General features: G+C 45.6%; 1 protein-coding gene across 2 annotated transcripts; it reads right to left on the bottom strand.

The window, feature by feature from the left end:
• Positions 1-1,147: 1,147 nt before the first annotated feature.
• septin3 (septin 3) lies at positions 1,148-15,276 on the bottom strand. Of its 2 annotated transcripts, none has more exons than XM_066707346.1 (10): positions 15,238-15,276; positions 12,863-13,075; positions 12,642-12,770; positions 12,400-12,481; positions 11,205-11,342; positions 10,691-10,808; positions 10,446-10,541; positions 10,225-10,321; positions 1,860-1,911; positions 1,148-1,768 (listed from the first exon to the last, which is right to left on the bottom strand). In XM_066707346.1, exons 2-10 carry the CDS (start codon positions 13,068-13,070, stop codon positions 1,624-1,626), a joined length of 1,065 nt encoding a protein of 354 aa, XP_066563443.1. In that variant the 5' UTR covers positions 13,071-13,075; positions 15,238-15,276; the 3' UTR covers positions 1,148-1,623. The 2 variants fall into 2 exon arrangements, with proteins under 2 accessions (XP_066563443.1, XP_066563442.1); XM_066707345.1 differs by lacking the exon at positions 15,238-15,276 and adding an exon at positions 13,713-14,187.
• Positions 15,277-17,369: the final 2,093 nt, after the last annotated feature.

The following is a 17,369-nucleotide window of genomic DNA, read 5'->3' as shown; positions in this document are numbered from 1 at the left end:
AGTCAGGGTGCCAGTGTGTCAGTATATCAGTCAGTATGTCAGTCAGTCAATAATCTCAGGATACAGAAGCAAGAAGTCGTAGCTGGTGCTCTTTAGTAAATTTTTTTGGTTTGTTTTCAAATTGATTTATTACAAAATAATAACAACAACGACAGCAATCATAATTAATCATATTGTCAACAGTAACAACAACAAAAAGATACAAATAAGAATTATAACAATAACTTAGGGTAGAGGTCTGAGAGTGAGAGAGGTGGGGCAAAGACACTCACACACACACTCACACAAACTCACTGACACACACTCACACACACACTGACACACATTCACTGACACTCACACACACTCACTGACACACACTCACTGACACTCACACACTCACACAGTGAAATCACTTGGACACAGTGTACAATTAACAATAAAACTGCCCTAATTAAAATGGCTTATGATCATTTTAGCTCAGTAATTACAGCTCTCTGTCTGTCTGTCTGTCTGTCAGTGTGAGTGCGTGAGATTGTGTGTGTGTCTGTCTCTGTGCTGTTCTCCTTACGTTTGTGTGAGTGTATCTGTCTCTGTCAGTGTCTGTGTCTGCTTGTCTGTCTGTCATGACTCTGTCTTTTAAGTAAAGTGAAACAATAAAACAGTAACAATAACAACAACAACAATATAGATTTAAAAAAATGAGATGAGTGGATTCATAAACACAAGCCAGTGTTGGCACAACGTCAGAGGAGCATCCTGGGCCGCTCCCGCTGTAACCCCGCCCCGCCCCTGCACTGCGTTCCCCAGATCCCACCTCTCCAACAGAGCCCGTGTGGAGACAGTAACGGTGAAGACAACAACTCAAATCAGTCGCTCATGTCACAGCCGCATAGTGAGCTCCGGCACCTCGGCACGGACAAACAGAGCTCTGCTGTGAATCCCGTATGGATTTACACCAGAGCCCATACACAGCCACACTGGCCATTACAGGACAACACAGTGCCGTCCCCAGCTCCTCCTCCTCCTCCTCCCCTCTCACTCTCTCTCTCTCTCTCTCTCTCTCTCCCCTCCTCTCACTTTTCATCTGTCTCTCTCTGCTCATTCCACAGAGATGGTCAGTGTAGGTTGGTTTCCAGTTAATCCAATTAATCAGTTCAAAGATATGTCACTTAACAGACATCTTTAATGTACGGTTGGTTTGTTTATGTATGTTTTGTGTTGTTTGTGGTTTAGTTATTGCATTAAGTTGTATGTGTGTGTGTGTGTGAGTGAGAGAGTGCGTGAGTTGTATAACTGTGGAGTTTCAGTTCTCCGATTTCACTGGATCTCATATCGGGGATTGATGTGCTGTGATTGGAAGAGCTTTGAGTCGATTGAATCTGATTTCAAATTACCTGATCTGATTTGGTCTGATTTCATGTCATCTGATTTGATTGTTGTGTGCGATATGTTCGGGACCTGATTAATTGGGGCTGATTGGATATGATTTCGTGATTGGACTGGAAGTGATTGGATGTGCTCTGAGCTGATGAAGAGTCAACTCAACTTTGATTTGATCTGATTTCATGTGATTGATTGGACGTGTTGTGCAAGTCTCAGTGTGTGTGTGTGTCAGTGAGTGCATGTCTCAGCGCACGCGTGTCACAGGTTGCTGTCATGAGTGTCCTCGGAGTCGGGGGGGTTGCCGGAGGGGGGGGGCAGGCCGCCGTTGTCGTTGAGCCTCTTGGCGCGGTACGACTCGTAGTGGATATTGTGGGTCACCTCCTTCAGGTCCTGCAGGTGAGACCTGGGAGAGAAGGAGAGAAGACAGGATAATCAATTCAGGTAAATCAATCAATCAATCAATCAATCAATGGATCAGTAACAGTCAGACCCACCTGATGAGGAAATCCCGTAGCTGAGCGAATTCACAGTGACCGGGGTTCTCAACTGGAGAGAGAGAGAGAGAGACATGTCTATTTATTACAAAAGAGAGAAAACAGAATAGAAAATCAACAACACACACTCTATACCACTTTCCCTCTCTTCATTAGAGCAAACACAGCTCTATGTCAGTGAGCTCTAGACCGCCCCCCCGACACACCACTGCCTCTCACACCCCTCCAGGGACCCATTCCTCATACCTGGTTGAACCAATTCAGGCTATGCAGACGTTAGCCAGATTCAGTTAATCCGATCACTTAAATCCCGGTATATCCGTTCCTCAAAGCTGAATAGAGGCTAAACTTGTCTCGTTAACTGGATCCCGACTTGAGAAACCCGGGGTCGTGAGCATGCTCGTGCCGCCTCACCAGGGAGGATTGCAGAGCACAGAGACACTGATCTGCACCGGAGATGATGTCAAACAGAGAGCAACACCACCACTGCTGCCAAGTCCAGAGAGGAAGCATGGCAAAACTCACTTCATTTTAAATATATGTTTTATTACACAGGCTGTATTAACCCCATTATAATAATATCACACACATTCAGCTTAAATCTGCAGGCTTGTAGTAATTGAATGTAACATGGACTGAGAGTTTGCTGCATCAGAATCGTTAGCTCTCTGTTGTTTTGTCATATTTTGCCATTGTTCAAACATATTTAAGTATTATGTTATACTAATGAATCTGTCTGATATACATGGTTTCTTTGCCTTTTTAGCCAAATGAGATGAACACTATTAGATCACTTCATCAAACAAATCTTTAAACAATGGTTTCTGACAAATAAGATTATTTCCTACATCTATGTCGAACCTCTGACACAATGTAGACTGAATATTCTTGAGTCGTGCAGAGAGCCTGGCCACTTGGCTTCAATATTTGAAATGGGGCAGGTGGAGTCACAGATCATATGGGAATAACTGAGGTCAAGTCATGGATGATGTACAGTATTATCCAAATTCTGATACCCTACAGTCTAGCACTGGCATTGTAGAATTGTCATTAAAATGTTGGATTATTTCCATGAGTTGCTGAATTGTAGCTGATTTGTAATTTAATGTAAGGGATAACGTCATAAGCACCTGTACATTAACGTTGTGAAACGAATTTCCTGTTCACAAAATCGGCCTCATGTGGTCCCGAGGTGCCTTGATGTGGTTCTGACTGTACAGCACCAATGACTTTGCGGATCTGCATAAGTTTGACAATGCAATAAAGCAAATCAACTGGGATGAACTCCTGTCAGGGGACAGTGTAGAATTAGAGAGCAGTGTGTTGCTGGAGACAATTAAAAACACAATAGTAACATTTACCAGGAAAGTGAAGAGCAGGATAGCTCAACAGGACAGCCTGCCATGGTTTAACTCAGATTCATGGACGCTAATGAGGGAGCGAGACTTTGCATTAAAAAGGCCCTGAAGTCCAAATAAGAGCATGATAAATGAATATTTACATTACTAAAGAATAAGGTTGTTGTGGAGTTGAGGAAAGCCAAGGCTAACTTTGTGATTCATATTATTGGTGAGGCCAAGGGCAATGCTAAACTGATATGGGAACAGATAAAGAAGCTTTCAGGGAAACAACCAGAACTGAAACTGAATGGTAATCTGACACAAGACCCAACTGAAATAGCAGAGGCCTTTAATAACTACTTTATTGACTCATCAAGATCTTGTCCCAGTTGATGTAAATAGGCCCAATTTCAAAATAAGGGAAGTCTCTGAATCTCTGAAGGTACTAGATATTATTAGTTCACTTAAACTGATCAGCTATCACATTATGACCACCTGCCTAATATTGTGTAGGTCCCCCTTTTACCGCCAAAACAGCCCTGACCCATCGAGGCATGGACTCCACTAGACCTCTGAAGGTGTGCTGTGGTATCTGGCACCAAGACATTAGCAGCAGATCCTTTAAGTCCTGTAAGTTGCGAGGTGGGGCCTCCATGGATCAGACTCGTTTGTCCAGCACATCCCACAGATGCTCGATTGGATTGAGATCTGGGGAATTTGGAGGCCAAGTCAACACCTTGAACTCGTGATCCATCAGACCAGGCCACCGTCTTCCATTGCTCCGTGGTCCAGTTCTGATGCTCACATGCCCATTGTAGGCATTTTCGGCAGTGGACAGGGGTCAGCATGGGCACCCTGACTGGTCTGCGGCTACGCAGCCCCATACGCAACAAACTGCGATGCACTGTGTGTTCTGACACCTTTCTATCAGAACCAGCATTCACTTTTTCAGCAATTTGAGCTACAGTAGCTCGTCTGTTGGATTGGACCACACGGACCAGCCTTCGCTCCCCACATGCATCAGTGAGCCTTGGCTGCCCATGACCCTGTCACCGGTTCACCACTTTTCCTTCCTTGGACCACTTTTGATAGGTATTGACCACTGCAGACTGGGAACACCCCACAAGAGCTACAGTTTTGGAGATGCTCTGACCCAGTCGTCTAGCCATCACAATCTGGCCCTTGTCAAAGTCGCTCAGATCCTTACGCTGCCCATTTTTCCTGCTTCTAACACATCAACTTTGAGGACAAAATGTTCACTTGCTGCCTAATATATCCCACGCACTGACAGGTGCCATGATAACGAGATTATCAGTGTTATTCACTTCACCTGTCAGTGCTCATAATGTTATGGCTGATTGGTGTAAATTCTCAAAAGCTAAAGATGTTTATGGGATGGACTCTTTTATGCTTAAAACCCATAAAGAGTCCCTGGGTCCTGCCATCACTAAGGCTATCAATAGTTGGCTATAGTGACACACATCTTTGGCGACTCCAACGATGTTAGCAATTACCGACCTATCATTATCTTACCCATAGTGTACAAAGTAGCGGAAAAGTTGGTGTGTGAGCAGCATGTCTTCCAGCTGAACAACACCCCTTTCACGTTACATCCTATGCAGTTTGGCTTTAGAGCGAATGCTGTGCTCCTTGACCTAAGGAAAGCCTTTGTCTGTCATAAGGTCCTTATTGCCAAGCTGTCAAGGTTAATCTTCTCTCCTGATGCTCTCACGTGGATAGAGTCTTATCTAGAAGATAGAACGCAGTCCACGAGAGTAAACAATAAGCACTCAACTGCTCTTAAATCCTCAGTTGTGCCCCATTTCCACTGGCAGACGGTCCGGCCCCGGACACTTAAACGGGTGTTTCCACTGGCTAAGCGTCTGGACGTGTCCATGTTTTGTGGACGGTTAACTTGCTGGTGCTAGACGTGTCCGTAAGCGTCCGTCCCCACTGAGGACATGATTCACTTTCAGAATTGGAGGTGTGTGTTTGACTTGAGACACAGGGAAGAGATCAGATACATTGTATCGGAAGATATAATCTCAAGTGCCGGTGCGATCACAAAGAAATTACAGTTTTATTAGCAGCATGGAGTGAAATCCACGTACAGAAACAATGACTGCTTACAGTTAATATCCGAGTGCATTAAATACTTGGATTTAACAGGACCGGTGCAGTGCCTGACTAGTTAAAATAAACTGAAGTATAATAATCGGATCGTAGCAGCCGATGTTATTAATATTGTATGAACAGCTGGCCATGTTTCAGGCTGTGTTGTGTGAATGGTGTGCAGGACAATCCAGAGACAGTCAGTCTGAAGGAACAAGATTCAGTTAACGTGTCGATTTACAATTTAAATTAATGAATACATTAATACAGCAGATGTGGGGTTCCCTCTAAAACATTAAGGACTGGTTTAATAAATGCGTCCATAAACGCCATGACTGAGACGTGCACACTTTAGTTCAGTTATAACCTGCTATATTGTATCTGGATGATTAATCGTGAAACGTGTGTATTTTGTTTCAGCTGTAACTTGCCTGGTTAAGCACGTCTAATAAGTACATTATAAATAATACGGCAAAAAGTATCGTTTGCAGTTACAAATCTGTAGTAAGAGTAATAAGTTAAGGGAGTCACGCTGTGCCGTTTAAAATACATATATACTAGCACAAATGATGATGATAATAATAACAATACATATTCACTATTTAGTATTATTGTGGCGCATGGAAACGTATTCTTATGGGGATGTGCTTGTCTGAATATAATGTTGTCTCTACACGTTTAGCTCTTCCTAATATCTCTAACAGAAACGTGTATTTATTACGCTGTTTACAATCATGTAAAGCACAAATAATACGTCAGGCTGTATCCCTCGTAGTGTTTCCTGTCTCTGTTTTTAAAACAAAACACAAACCAAACCCACAGTCGCTGCTCCTCCCATCAGAGGGACGGACTTCACAACAGCCTGGTTTTGCAAAAAAAGCTCTGGGACGCATCTGAGGATGGAAGCGTCTGGCACGGCATGGCACGACACGGACGCTTAAGCCAGTGGAACTGAGGCATAGGAGTCCCACAAGGGTCCGTACTTGGGCCTCTTCTCTTTAGTTTGTACATAAACGATCTATACCTATATGTCCAAAGGTACAGATCCAAATGTATGCCAAGAATAAACAAGCCGCACAAAAACATACTGATTGTATCACAGAATGGCTAAATCTATCATGCCTCCAACTAAATGTGTGTAAATGTCAATTACCAAAAGGCTTAGCATTGTTTTGGAATCAAACATCTTTGTAGCAGGAGTAATATTACAGGTGGTGCGGGAATTTAAATATCTTGGCATTGTGACTGATACAAATCTATCTGTCAAATCACAAGTAAACAGAACAGAGCTAAATTTGATCTGTCCAACTTCTGATTCATTAGAAACTGTCTCTTAACTGAGGCAGCTAGAATTTACATTAACACCATGATTATTTCTCACATGACATAGTGCAACAAGCAGGGCACAAGCCACCCTATCTGAACTGAAGTCCTAGAGTCAGTATATAAACAAACACTGAAGACGTCTGACAGACAAACACCCAGGGAAATGTAATTAAGTATACACATTTATGTCTTGTTTTTAAAATCTTACATGGACTGGCTCCACCTCCACTTGGGGCTTTCATAACACAGAAGTCATACACAAACAACCAGAGCTGTAGCTAGGGGGGATTGCGTCATACCATTCAGAAGAAGTGCCTTCGGTCTTCTCTGACAGAGCGTCTAAGCAATGGAACTCCTTACCAGTAACCAGAAGAGATTTCACCAGCTGCTGGTCATTCAAAAACCAGTTGAAATGCTGGTTTGTGAACACTAATAACAGCACACCAATAATCATCTTCCATGCAGCTGTCTAGTAACTCGTACAATATCTTGTCAATGTAATTTTAGCATTTTTACTGTGTGTTGTTGTATCTGTATTTGTCTATATGACCCCATTCACACTTATTAGGCCGGCCCTGGGCTGCCTCAAATTTAGTCCGGCTTTTTTTAGAGATCCCGTTCACATTTGCGGGTTTAGGAGGCCTAAGTGCCTTCACAAATGCGGGCAAAAAGGCGGCCTAAACAAATTGCATGCCGGGAATTAAACATATCTGCTCAAACAAACCAGTGACGCATGACATATTAGGCCTGCTTACAGGTGTATGCGATGTATTTATAATCACAACTTATTAATATTCATGTATATAGGCTATTGATCAGTTCTATATTTCATTTGAAAGTAATCTTAACCCTTTGCAGCCGAAGCTTTCTAATATAATTAAAAATTGTTGGTTCAATGGGGAATCGAATTAATATATTTCCCTTTTCAAATGTCTGTCTTCGGTTCTGCAAGTCTAAAAGTGCTGTTATACAATTCACCCAAAAGCGAAGCACATTTATCTGCATTAAATCACAAGAAATCGTATGCATTAGTATGCAATCGTATGCATCGAAAGCAGCCTCTGTGATGCTTCTATAGTCATATCCTCATAGACAGTGCTTTCATTTCTGCATCGTCCCAGTTGTCACCTCTAACGCTGGCATTTGTGATTGTATTGCTCAGCTCAATATAATCGCATTTCGGATTGGATAGTAAACAGCTGGTCTTGTTTTACAATGCACTGATTAGAGTGGAAACCTGCTTCGGTGAAATGTATATAGTTATAATACAAAATTCGGATAAATGAATAAAGTTACCTGGTCCCGTTCACAATTTCACAATGCAATTTCCAAGTGTAAAATGCATACTGTTAATTTTCAGACTTCAATCATACTTAGTACAAGAACAAACAATAGCAAGTTTACCAGCTACACACTTTTATTTTAATCGACCGAGTAGTTTGAACTGTTTACATGATTATAATTCATTACTTAGCCTAGACTTTTTAAATATATATAAAGATGTGAGCTAGCGAAATGTATCAGTACATTTAAGGCTATAGATCGATATGACATTCAAACAATAGAGAAACAATACTCTCTTGTGCAGTGTGTGAGCTGTGTTGGTGTCTGTGTTTAGTCTTGGGACGAAGCAGCGTCTCTTTCACTAAGACACGCAGTCTCTGGGGGCGTGGCTTGAGTTGCGTCACGCACTGACGCTTTCCACCGGCCCAGGGCCCGGCGCATTCATATTCACTTTTAGGCCGCCTTTAGGCCCCTCAAAAGAGTTAGGCCAGGTCAAAAAGTGGGACTAGTTTTGACCCAGCCCAGCGCATTAAATCTTTGACCCCGTTCACATTTGAGTTAAGGCGGCCCTGGGCCGGCCTAAATCTCAAATGTGAACGGGGTCTATGTCTGTTAAGAGTCGTGCTGTTATAGTTCTGTTTTACTTTACTTGTATTGGAGTCCATCTAGTGTCATAGTATTGTCCTAAGTTTGTTTTAAGGTTTAATGTTATGTCATTTTTTGTGTGTTAGTTTTTAAACTTGGTGTATAATATTTTGTTACAGGTACCTGCCTGGTGAGGGACAACAGATTAAAATTAGCCACTTGGCTAACTCTGGCAAATTTATATTGATTAAATGTTGATTAATGTGCATTGTCCCTGTGAAATAGATAACTACAACAAACATAATAATAATAATAATAATAATAATAATAATAATAATAATAATAATAATAATAATAATAATAATGTAGTCTATAATACAATAACGATAGGATTAGATATTCATTAAATTGGATATAACTCATAGCAGCAGCTTTGACAATGTTTCCAACTGAGTATAGGATGCGCCTCTAGCAAACAAGCGCAGCGCTGCATATAGTCTGTGTTACTGTCAAAGCACGGCTGCGCCGGGTGGTATGGTAATGTGTGGCTCAAGTAGATGTATTAGGTAAATTATACCTTGCCGACTGAATCTATTGCGCTCAAATAGAAAAACGTGAATGATGCGAATTATCTTGGCGATCTCTCAGTACTCGTTCCGTACGAAAAGCTGATCTAATTAAAATTGCTCCATGATTTCTAAGGAAGGGTGTTGCCATTTCAGAGGGGTGTGTCGAGTGCTTTCATTGGGTAGAAGAACGATCTTCTCTGCACAGATCTTTCTAACTCATAGTGCGCCCGTGCTGAAGCAGGTTCACAATTCAGGGTGTGTTGCTATAGTTGCTTACTCAGCGGGACTTTAAGCTGCTTCGAGGAACAGAAAAAAACAGACTTCTGTCAAATTATCCTCAAAGTCATCTGGTGAAGTCAGTTAGCAGCTATGAGGAACAACATTTAACCTCCACCTTCACTCTACATTTGGTTACTCTTTCTCCTCTCATTGTGTCACTCTCTCTCCTCTCATTGTCACTCCTCTCAGTGTCTCACTCTCATTGTGTCACTCTCTCCTCTCACTGTGTCACTCTCTCCTCTCACTGTCACGCTCTCTCCTTCCTCTCACTGTCTCTCTCTCTCTCTCCTCTCACTGTGTCACGCTCTCTCCTCTCACTGTGTCACGCTCTCTCCTTCCTCTCACTGTGTCACGCTCTCTCCTCTCATCGTGTCACGCTCTCTCCTCTCACTGTGTCAAGCTCTCTCCTCTCAGTGTCCCACTCTTTCCTCTCACTGTGTCATTCTCTCTCCTCTCACGGGGCAAACATTTAACCTCCACCTTCACTCTACATTTGGTTACTCTTTCTCCTCTCACTGTGTCACGCTCTCTCCTCACTGTGTCACTCTCTCCTCTCACTGTGTCAAGCTCTCTCCTCTCAGTGTCCCACTCTTTCCTCTCACTGTGTCACACTATCTCCTCTCACTGTCATGCTCTCTCCTCTCATTGTTTCACGCTCTCTCCTCTCACTGTCACACTCTCTCCTCTTACTGTATCACACTCTCATTGTCACTCTCTCCTCTCACTGTGTAACTCTCTTTCCTCTCACTGTGTCTCTCTCCTCTCACTGTGTCACACTCTCTCCAGCGTGTGCTGGGGGATTTGTTGGTGTGATTTGTGACTAATTTAAGTGCGTTACAAATAAAAGCACAGTTAAAATGTCTCTCTCACCCTCCACTACTCCCCAGGGGGTCTTCCTGCCCAGAACTCTCTTCCCATTAACCTGGTACTCCTTGTCACTGCCCACCACTGCGAAGGGCATCAGCTCCTGAGCGAGAGAGAGAGAGAGGGAGAGAGGGAGATTAGAGGCAGAGAGAAGCAGGAGGAAAAGGGAAAGTACAGGGGTGGGATGAAGACGGAGTGATGGAGGGATGAAGAAGGAGGAGAGGTACCCTGATCTTGTCATTCTCTGTCTTGTCCTCCAGATCATCATCAAACTCCTTCTGGGGATAGAACTCAATCCCAGCTCCATCCAGCTCCTTACGCACCTGATAGAGAGAGAGAGGAAAAGAGAGAGGGAGGGAGAGGGAGGATTAATACAGGCATAGTCTGACTGACTGACTGATTCACTAACACCCTTCCCCACTCTCTCTTTCCCTCCCCTTTGTCCTCTTCTCTCCCCCTCTCTGTCTCTCACTCTCTGTTTGAATTCGCTCTTCTCCTCAGGGGTCAGCGTGTCGGCCTTGGCGATGACCGGGATGATGTTGACGACTCGACTCAGGTGGCGCATGAACTCCATGTCCAGCGGCCGCAGACTGGACACATACAGAAAGGGGGGGGGGGGTTAATGCAGATACTCAGCTGACTGACTGACAGTATATTGGTGTGTCTTAGCTGTGTGACTGACATTCTTGTCCAGTTGGTATGTGGTTGGTGTGTAGTTGGCATGTTGTTCTTGTCCAGTTGGTATGTGGTTGGTGTGTAGTTGGCACGTTGTTGTTGTCCAGCTGGCATGTGGTTGATGTGTGTTAGTCATGTGGTAATTGTCCAGTTGGTGCGTGGTTGTCGTGTAGTTGGCATGTTGTTGTTGTCCAGTTGGCATGTGCTTGGTGTGTGGTTGGCGTGTAGTTGGCATGTTGTTGTTGTTATCCAGTTGGCGTGTGGTTGTTGTGATTGGTGTTCAGTTAGCATATGTTTGGTGTGTTACTCACGAGTGGCCAGTGGGGGAGATGAAGTACAGGCAGCAGTGCACACGCGTGTCGGGGATGCGCTTCTTGCGTGCGATGTTCACCTCCTCCCGCAGAAACTTCTCATACTGCTCGCTCACATACTGGCTGATGGGCTCCCAACTACACAACACACAACACACTGTGATATCATGGTAATAACACACACTGTCACACTGCTCACTCACAAACTGGCTGATGGGCTCCCAGCTATAACAACACACAACACAGCACTTGTAATATTAGTCCTCTATCCCTGCTAGATAGCACTTCAGCTTATTATGCTCCTCGCGTTCTTGATTGTTTTCCTCCTTGCTCCCTTTCCCGTAGCCCTCGTCTGTAACCCGACATCTTGACAGCACTTAGCTTTCACCATCCAGGATGTAGGAAGTCTTTTACTGTACTTGTGTAAATTGGAATTGGAATTTGTAAAATGTATTATTTTGAATTGCTATGTTTCAGCTAAGTTGAATTTGTAATGATTGATGTCTTGTACTTCTCTATATTTTTGCACTTATGTTGTAAGTCGCCCTGGATAAGGGCATCTGCCAAGAAATAAAAATAATAATAATAACAACACACAAGGCCTAGTCTCAGGGAAGGGAAGGGGCATTCACGTCTTTTAATGACGCATCTCCTTGTGGTAATTATGGTTACTCTCTATATACAAATGTAGGTATTGATCTTTTATGACTGTTGAATATGTTTATTATATTTATTGTGGGCAGGAGGAACTGGTTTATCACTAGACCCTCCTGTTTGTAATAGATGGCATGGCTGAGGGGGGGTTATCAGCAGCAGGACTCTGGGGGGCTGAGAGCTGGGAAAAGACCAACCAGCGCACATTTCATGGTTTGCCGATTAGCACAAGCGACACCACTGGTTGGAAGATATCTTCCTTGTTTTGTTTTCCAAAATAATAATTTATATTTTTCTTATTTAAAAAAAATCAGTTGTATGACTCCCTGTTTGATTACAGCAACAAGACAAAACCACACAGGCTCCCAGCTACAGAACACACACTGCATTAACACTGCATTAACACTGCATTGACACAGTAGTGACACAGTAGTGACACAGTAGTGACAGTGTAATGACCCACAGTAGAATCACACCAAAGCAACACATCTACTGACAAGAACACAGACACAGACAGTGAGAGGGGTCAGGGGTCACTCACCAGTTGTCGTTGTTGATCTGGTCTCCGAAGCCAGGGGTGTCGATCACTGTCAGCTTCATCTTCACCCCCCCCTCCTCGATCACTGATATGATAAACACACGCACACGCGCACACACACATAACACAGATATTAGTACTAGCACTGTTATTTCTGATATTATCAGTTCTTCCCTTTAATCAGTCTGTCAGTCAGTCAGTGTGTCAGTGAATCTGTATTATCTCTCCATGTCCGTCTCCCTCACCATGAGACACAGATCTGATCTCCACAGTGCGGGGGATCTTGTCCTCTCGGCTCCAGCCCATCCCTCTGCGGCTCACCTGGGACTTAAACAGCGTGTTGACCAGGGTGGACTTGCCCAGCCCACTGTGACCTGAGAAAGAGAGGGAGAGGGAGAGGGTTAACACAGACACTGACTGAAAGACTGACTGATAGGCTCACACACTCTCTCACACACAGACTGACCAACCACCATGATGTTAAAGTCAAAGCCAGTCTTCATGGTCTTCCTTCGCATCTGCTCTATGATGGTGTCGATGCCCACGTATCCCAGCAGCCCCGAGCCCTGCGACCCCGGCCCTGACCCCAGCCCTAGGGCGGCTCCCCCCACACTGGACGGCTTGGCCGGGACGACCGGTTTGGGCCGCACCTCCGGGGGAACGATCTCGGACATCCTGCCTGGGAGAGAGAGGGAATTAATATAAACACACTGAGTGACTGTCTGACTGATACACACACACTGATAAGCAGTGATAGACTCACAGAGTTACACACACATTAGGCTCACACATACACACACTGGTAAACAGTGATAGACTCACAGTTACACACACATTTGAATCATACAAACACACACAGGCTGATACACACACACACATACAACTACACTGAGTGACATTTTCACACTGGCCATACGACATGATATGACATACATGACATACTATAAATGTATTATTATTATTACACTCGGCGTGATTGGCTGTATTACTGGTGGAGATTATTCACGCTCACACAGCGCCACAGTCACAGATGTACGTAACACTGAGAGGACAATCATAGTAATGATATGAATTGTAAACGGAAATACATGAATATAGCCGCGGATTGTGCCGCCCAGTGCGCGCAATAGACCATACACTCAGATTATACATCAAATATCTGTGTGCCCCCCCCCTCTCTCTCTCTCTCTCTCTCTCTCTCTCTCTCATTATTTCAGTTCAATGAATCGGGATGCTCATGTCACATTCCAAAATTAACAAATAAACCGTATGCATTTGATGATGATGATGATGATGATGATGATACGAATCTGTACCTGATTGTTACAAAGCGACAAGGCTGCAGCAGACACTCTTTCTCTCTACACCTCCCTCTCTCTCGCTCTCTCTGTCGGGATATCAGGTCGTGATATGTCTGCGGGTCCCCTCCTCCCTCTCTCTCTCTCTCCCTCTCTTTCTCCTTCCTCCTCGGTTGATATGCTGCTGTGTCCGTCAGTCAGTCGCCTCCAACGGGTTCAATCCGTTTCCTTTGTGTCTGAAATCGCACTGATCGTGTGTGCGCGGGGGGGCTGTGTCTGTGTATCTGTGTGTTAATAATAATTAAAGAGAGACACGCACTCGCTGTGTCGTCGTGATGTCCAGACTAGGCTGTCTCGGGAGCATCACCTGTACCAGGAGCAATTACCACTCGTTTAATTAATTAATCAATCAATTAATGATGTACTGCCTTGTGCATCGGAATCGGACGTTTTGCATGATTCCTCTTTCATGCGGGTTTTGCAGGACGGAAGATGCGCGGTCGCCGGGGCTGCGGGTCACGTGACCAGGCCGGGCATCTCCGCGCGCGCTCCCGAGCCCCGGGGTTGCCATGGCGACGGGAGGAGACTGGCTGAGGGTGCAGCAGCTGCGGGGGGGGGGGGGCTTACACAGCGCGCATGCTCACATATGTCACATACATATATCCTCTCACTCTCTTTCTCTCTTAATCTGTCCCCCATCCCTCTCTCCCTCCCCCCCACTCTCCATCTGTCGCTCCCCCCCTCCTTTTCCCTCTGCCCATCCCTCAGATCTCTCTCTCGCTCCCGCTGTCTGTCTCTGTCTGCAGTCTGTTTGTCAAAACCACAGTTTCCTGATGATGAGAGCCTATTTTTAGAGAGAAGACAGAGAGAGAGAGACAGAGACACAGACAGAGAGAGAGAGAGACGGAGACACAGACAGAGAGAGAGAGAGACGGAGAATTGCAGGCAGACAGACAAAGATAGAGCAGAGAGACAGAAATACTGAGACAGACACAGAGACACAGAGAGGGAGACTTTCCTGTCACTCACTCACTGAACGTATTTTTCTTTATCTCCAAAGTTAATATGTGATATGAAGAGCACGTGACATTGTGTGGTGCTTTCGTGAACAGGTATATATATATGAAGCAGTACAATAGTACAATTCACTAATGAGAGAAGGAGGAAGAGAGAGAGAGGAAGTGAGTGAGAGAGAGAGCGAAGAAGAGTGCACTGTACAGTAGCCTGCTTTCTTGGACGTTTTGTGTGTGTGTGTGTTTCTGAGTGTTTGTGTCTCAGCGTGTGAGTGTTTGTTTGTTTGCTAGGGTGTGTGTGTGTTTGTGTTTGTCAGTTTATGTGTGTGTGTTTGCAGGTATGAATTTGTCAGTGTGTGTTTGTCAGTGTGTGTGTGTGTGTGATTGTCTGGTTGTCAGTTTGTGTGTGTGTTTGCTAGTTTGTGTGTATTTGTCAGTGTTTGTGTTTATGTGTGTCTGTCCGTATGTGTGTCTGTCAGTGCCGTGTGTTTGTAAGAGTGCTGTCGGTGTGTTTCAGTGGTTATACTCACAGTTCTGGGGTCTTCTTCCTTGCGTGTCTACTGTCAGAGTGTGTGTGTGTCTCTCCTCCCTCCCTCTCTCTCCCTCCCTCCCTCCCTCCTCCCCTTATCTCTCTCTACTTTTTGGCATCTGTCTCTCCTATGATAAGGAGCTATGTCTACGTGCGTGTGAGTGTGTGAAGGAGTGTGTGTGTGAGAGAGGGAGTGTTTGAGTGTGTGTGAGAAAGAGAGCGAGAGCATGTGAGCTGGTGTGAGTGTGTGAGTGTGAGTGCTTGTGTGTGAGTGTAACCATTATAGACAATGCAATACAATATTTAATTACTCACTTTCTGTATGACTGTCACCCTGGGCACTGCAGTTCTCCATGTCCACCACATTGGGCTGCCAAAAGACCCCCCGTCCATTCTGTCTCTCAGCCTCCCAGAGCAAGGAGCAGTCATCAGAGCTGGTAGGCCGGGGAGAAGCCTGGGCCTTCCCTGACACAGTGGCCCAGTGAGGGTGCTTTGATCCAGGCAGAGCAGTGTTCTTGAGTCCCTGGCTTCCAACGAGTACTCTTGTTCTTCCTTGTTGGGGCTGGGTTACGTGTCTATCAACCTGGTCAAGAGAGAGGAGCCAGCGCAGGGTCCACTGGTTTGGAGAGTATCCCTCCTCTCCTTCCGGAAAGTGGGGGGAAGCTGCGTGTCTTTCGATCTGGGGGGCCTGGAGAATGCGTTGAGGTGGGGGGCTGGGGTGAGGGGCAAGGTCCTGGTCCTGGTCCTGGGTTGTCATTGTTATTGTGTTTTTCTGTCTAGTTTCCTCATCCTGGCCCTGAAGCCTGGGGCTGGAGTTGGAGTCTAGGCTGCCTTTGGGGACTTCTGCCTGGGGAGGGAACGTGGAGAGTCCCTGGCTCTGTTCTGGAGCCTTTGTGCCCTTCCATATACGAGGGTGAGTATCTGTTGTTCTGTCCCTCTGTGTCTCTGTGAATGTGTCTGTCTGTCCAGCCCAGGGTCTGGAGTTGGTAGCTGGCCCAGTCTGAGGCTCCTCAACCTGGATCAAGTCTTCTGCCCTTCCCTGGTCTCCGTCTTCCTTCTCAGAGCCAAAGTTCGTCTTGACTGGACCTCCTCGAAGCCTGGGGCTAGATTTCGGCACGGAGCTGCTCTTGTGAGTCCAAACTGGAATGCGACACAGGCCGAGATGGGGGTCGGGGCCTCTGTGTTGGTCCCTGTTTGTGTTGGAAACAAGTCTGTTTTTCCAGTGCTCTTTTTTGGAAAGGACAGGAGATAGGTCGCCAAGGAGATGACTGTATTCAAGCTTCCGGAAAGGCCCCAACTGAAGCCTGGGGCTGGAGTTGGAAGGGGATCCCGGCTCGGGTGCAGGGGGGCTAGGGTCGGGGTCCCAGGCAAGGCCCCTGCTTTTCCACTCCCCCAAGGTTGGATGCCTCAGTCTGGATCCGGAAGTCCTGTCACTACTGTCTTTATTATCGCCGTAATTATTGCTGATACTTTGAAAACACATACTACCCATACTGTCCTTAGTCCTGTTAGGGTGACTGTTACTGTGAGTGATAGTTGTGCTGTTGTTTGTGCCCTCGTTAGTTCTCTCCTGTGATTGGTTAGCACTGTAATTACTGTGAACACTGATAGTTTTGCTACTCGGGTTAGTGCCCTCATTAGCATGCTCGTTAGTGCTGTATTTACCCTTAATTACAACAGGGCCTTCATCCTCGTTAGCGTTCTCCTTAGCCGTCCTGCAATCACCCTGTATGATGATGGTATCATTGCCATGGACGACGACCCGGCTGCTGCCCTCCTTTTGGCCTCCACCAAGCCTGAGGCTGGATTTGGCATCTAATTGGGGATCCAGCCTCTTTGGGGCATGGTATTCTGCTGGACTCTGGGGCAACTGTTGTCCAAGACTTAGGCCACCCGGAAGCCTGGGGCTAGTCTTGGAAGTCGGGGTGCTTTTAGGGGGCTCGGACTTGGAGAGACCAAGCTGGGGAGCCTGGTCTTGGGTGGCCTGGTGGGTCTCTGGTTGGTGGAAGTTCCTGGGAGGCTCTTCTTCACAGGAGTCAGAGAGTCCTCTGCAGAGCCTAGGGCTAGAGTTGGGAGTCTGTCTGGCCTTGGGAGCTGGGAGCTGGGAGGGTCTTGGTTGTCTCCTGCCTGGGT

Source organism: Amia ocellicauda, chromosome 6 (genome assembly GCF_036373705.1).
Source record: "Amia ocellicauda isolate fAmiCal2 chromosome 6, fAmiCal2.hap1, whole genome shotgun sequence".
NCBI lineage: Eukaryota > Metazoa > Chordata > Actinopteri > Amiiformes > Amiidae > Amia > Amia ocellicauda.
This window is presented reverse-complemented; position numbering and strand designations above follow the sequence as displayed.

Bases quoted from the DNA above. Each gene is read 5' to 3' on its own strand.
- septin3 (XM_066707346.1), bottom strand. From the start codon at position 13,070: ATGTCCGAGATCGTTCCCCCGGAGGTGCGGCCCAAACCGGTCGTCCCG. The intron at 10,542-10,690 runs GTGAGAGACAGA...TCTCTCTATCAG, and splicing joins AGAGCGAATTCAAACAGAGA to GTGCGTAAGGAGCTGGATGG. The intron at 10,322-10,445 runs GTACCTCTCCTC...TCTCTCGCTCAG, and splicing joins CAGAGAATGACAAGATCAGG to GAGCTGATGCCCTTCGCAGT.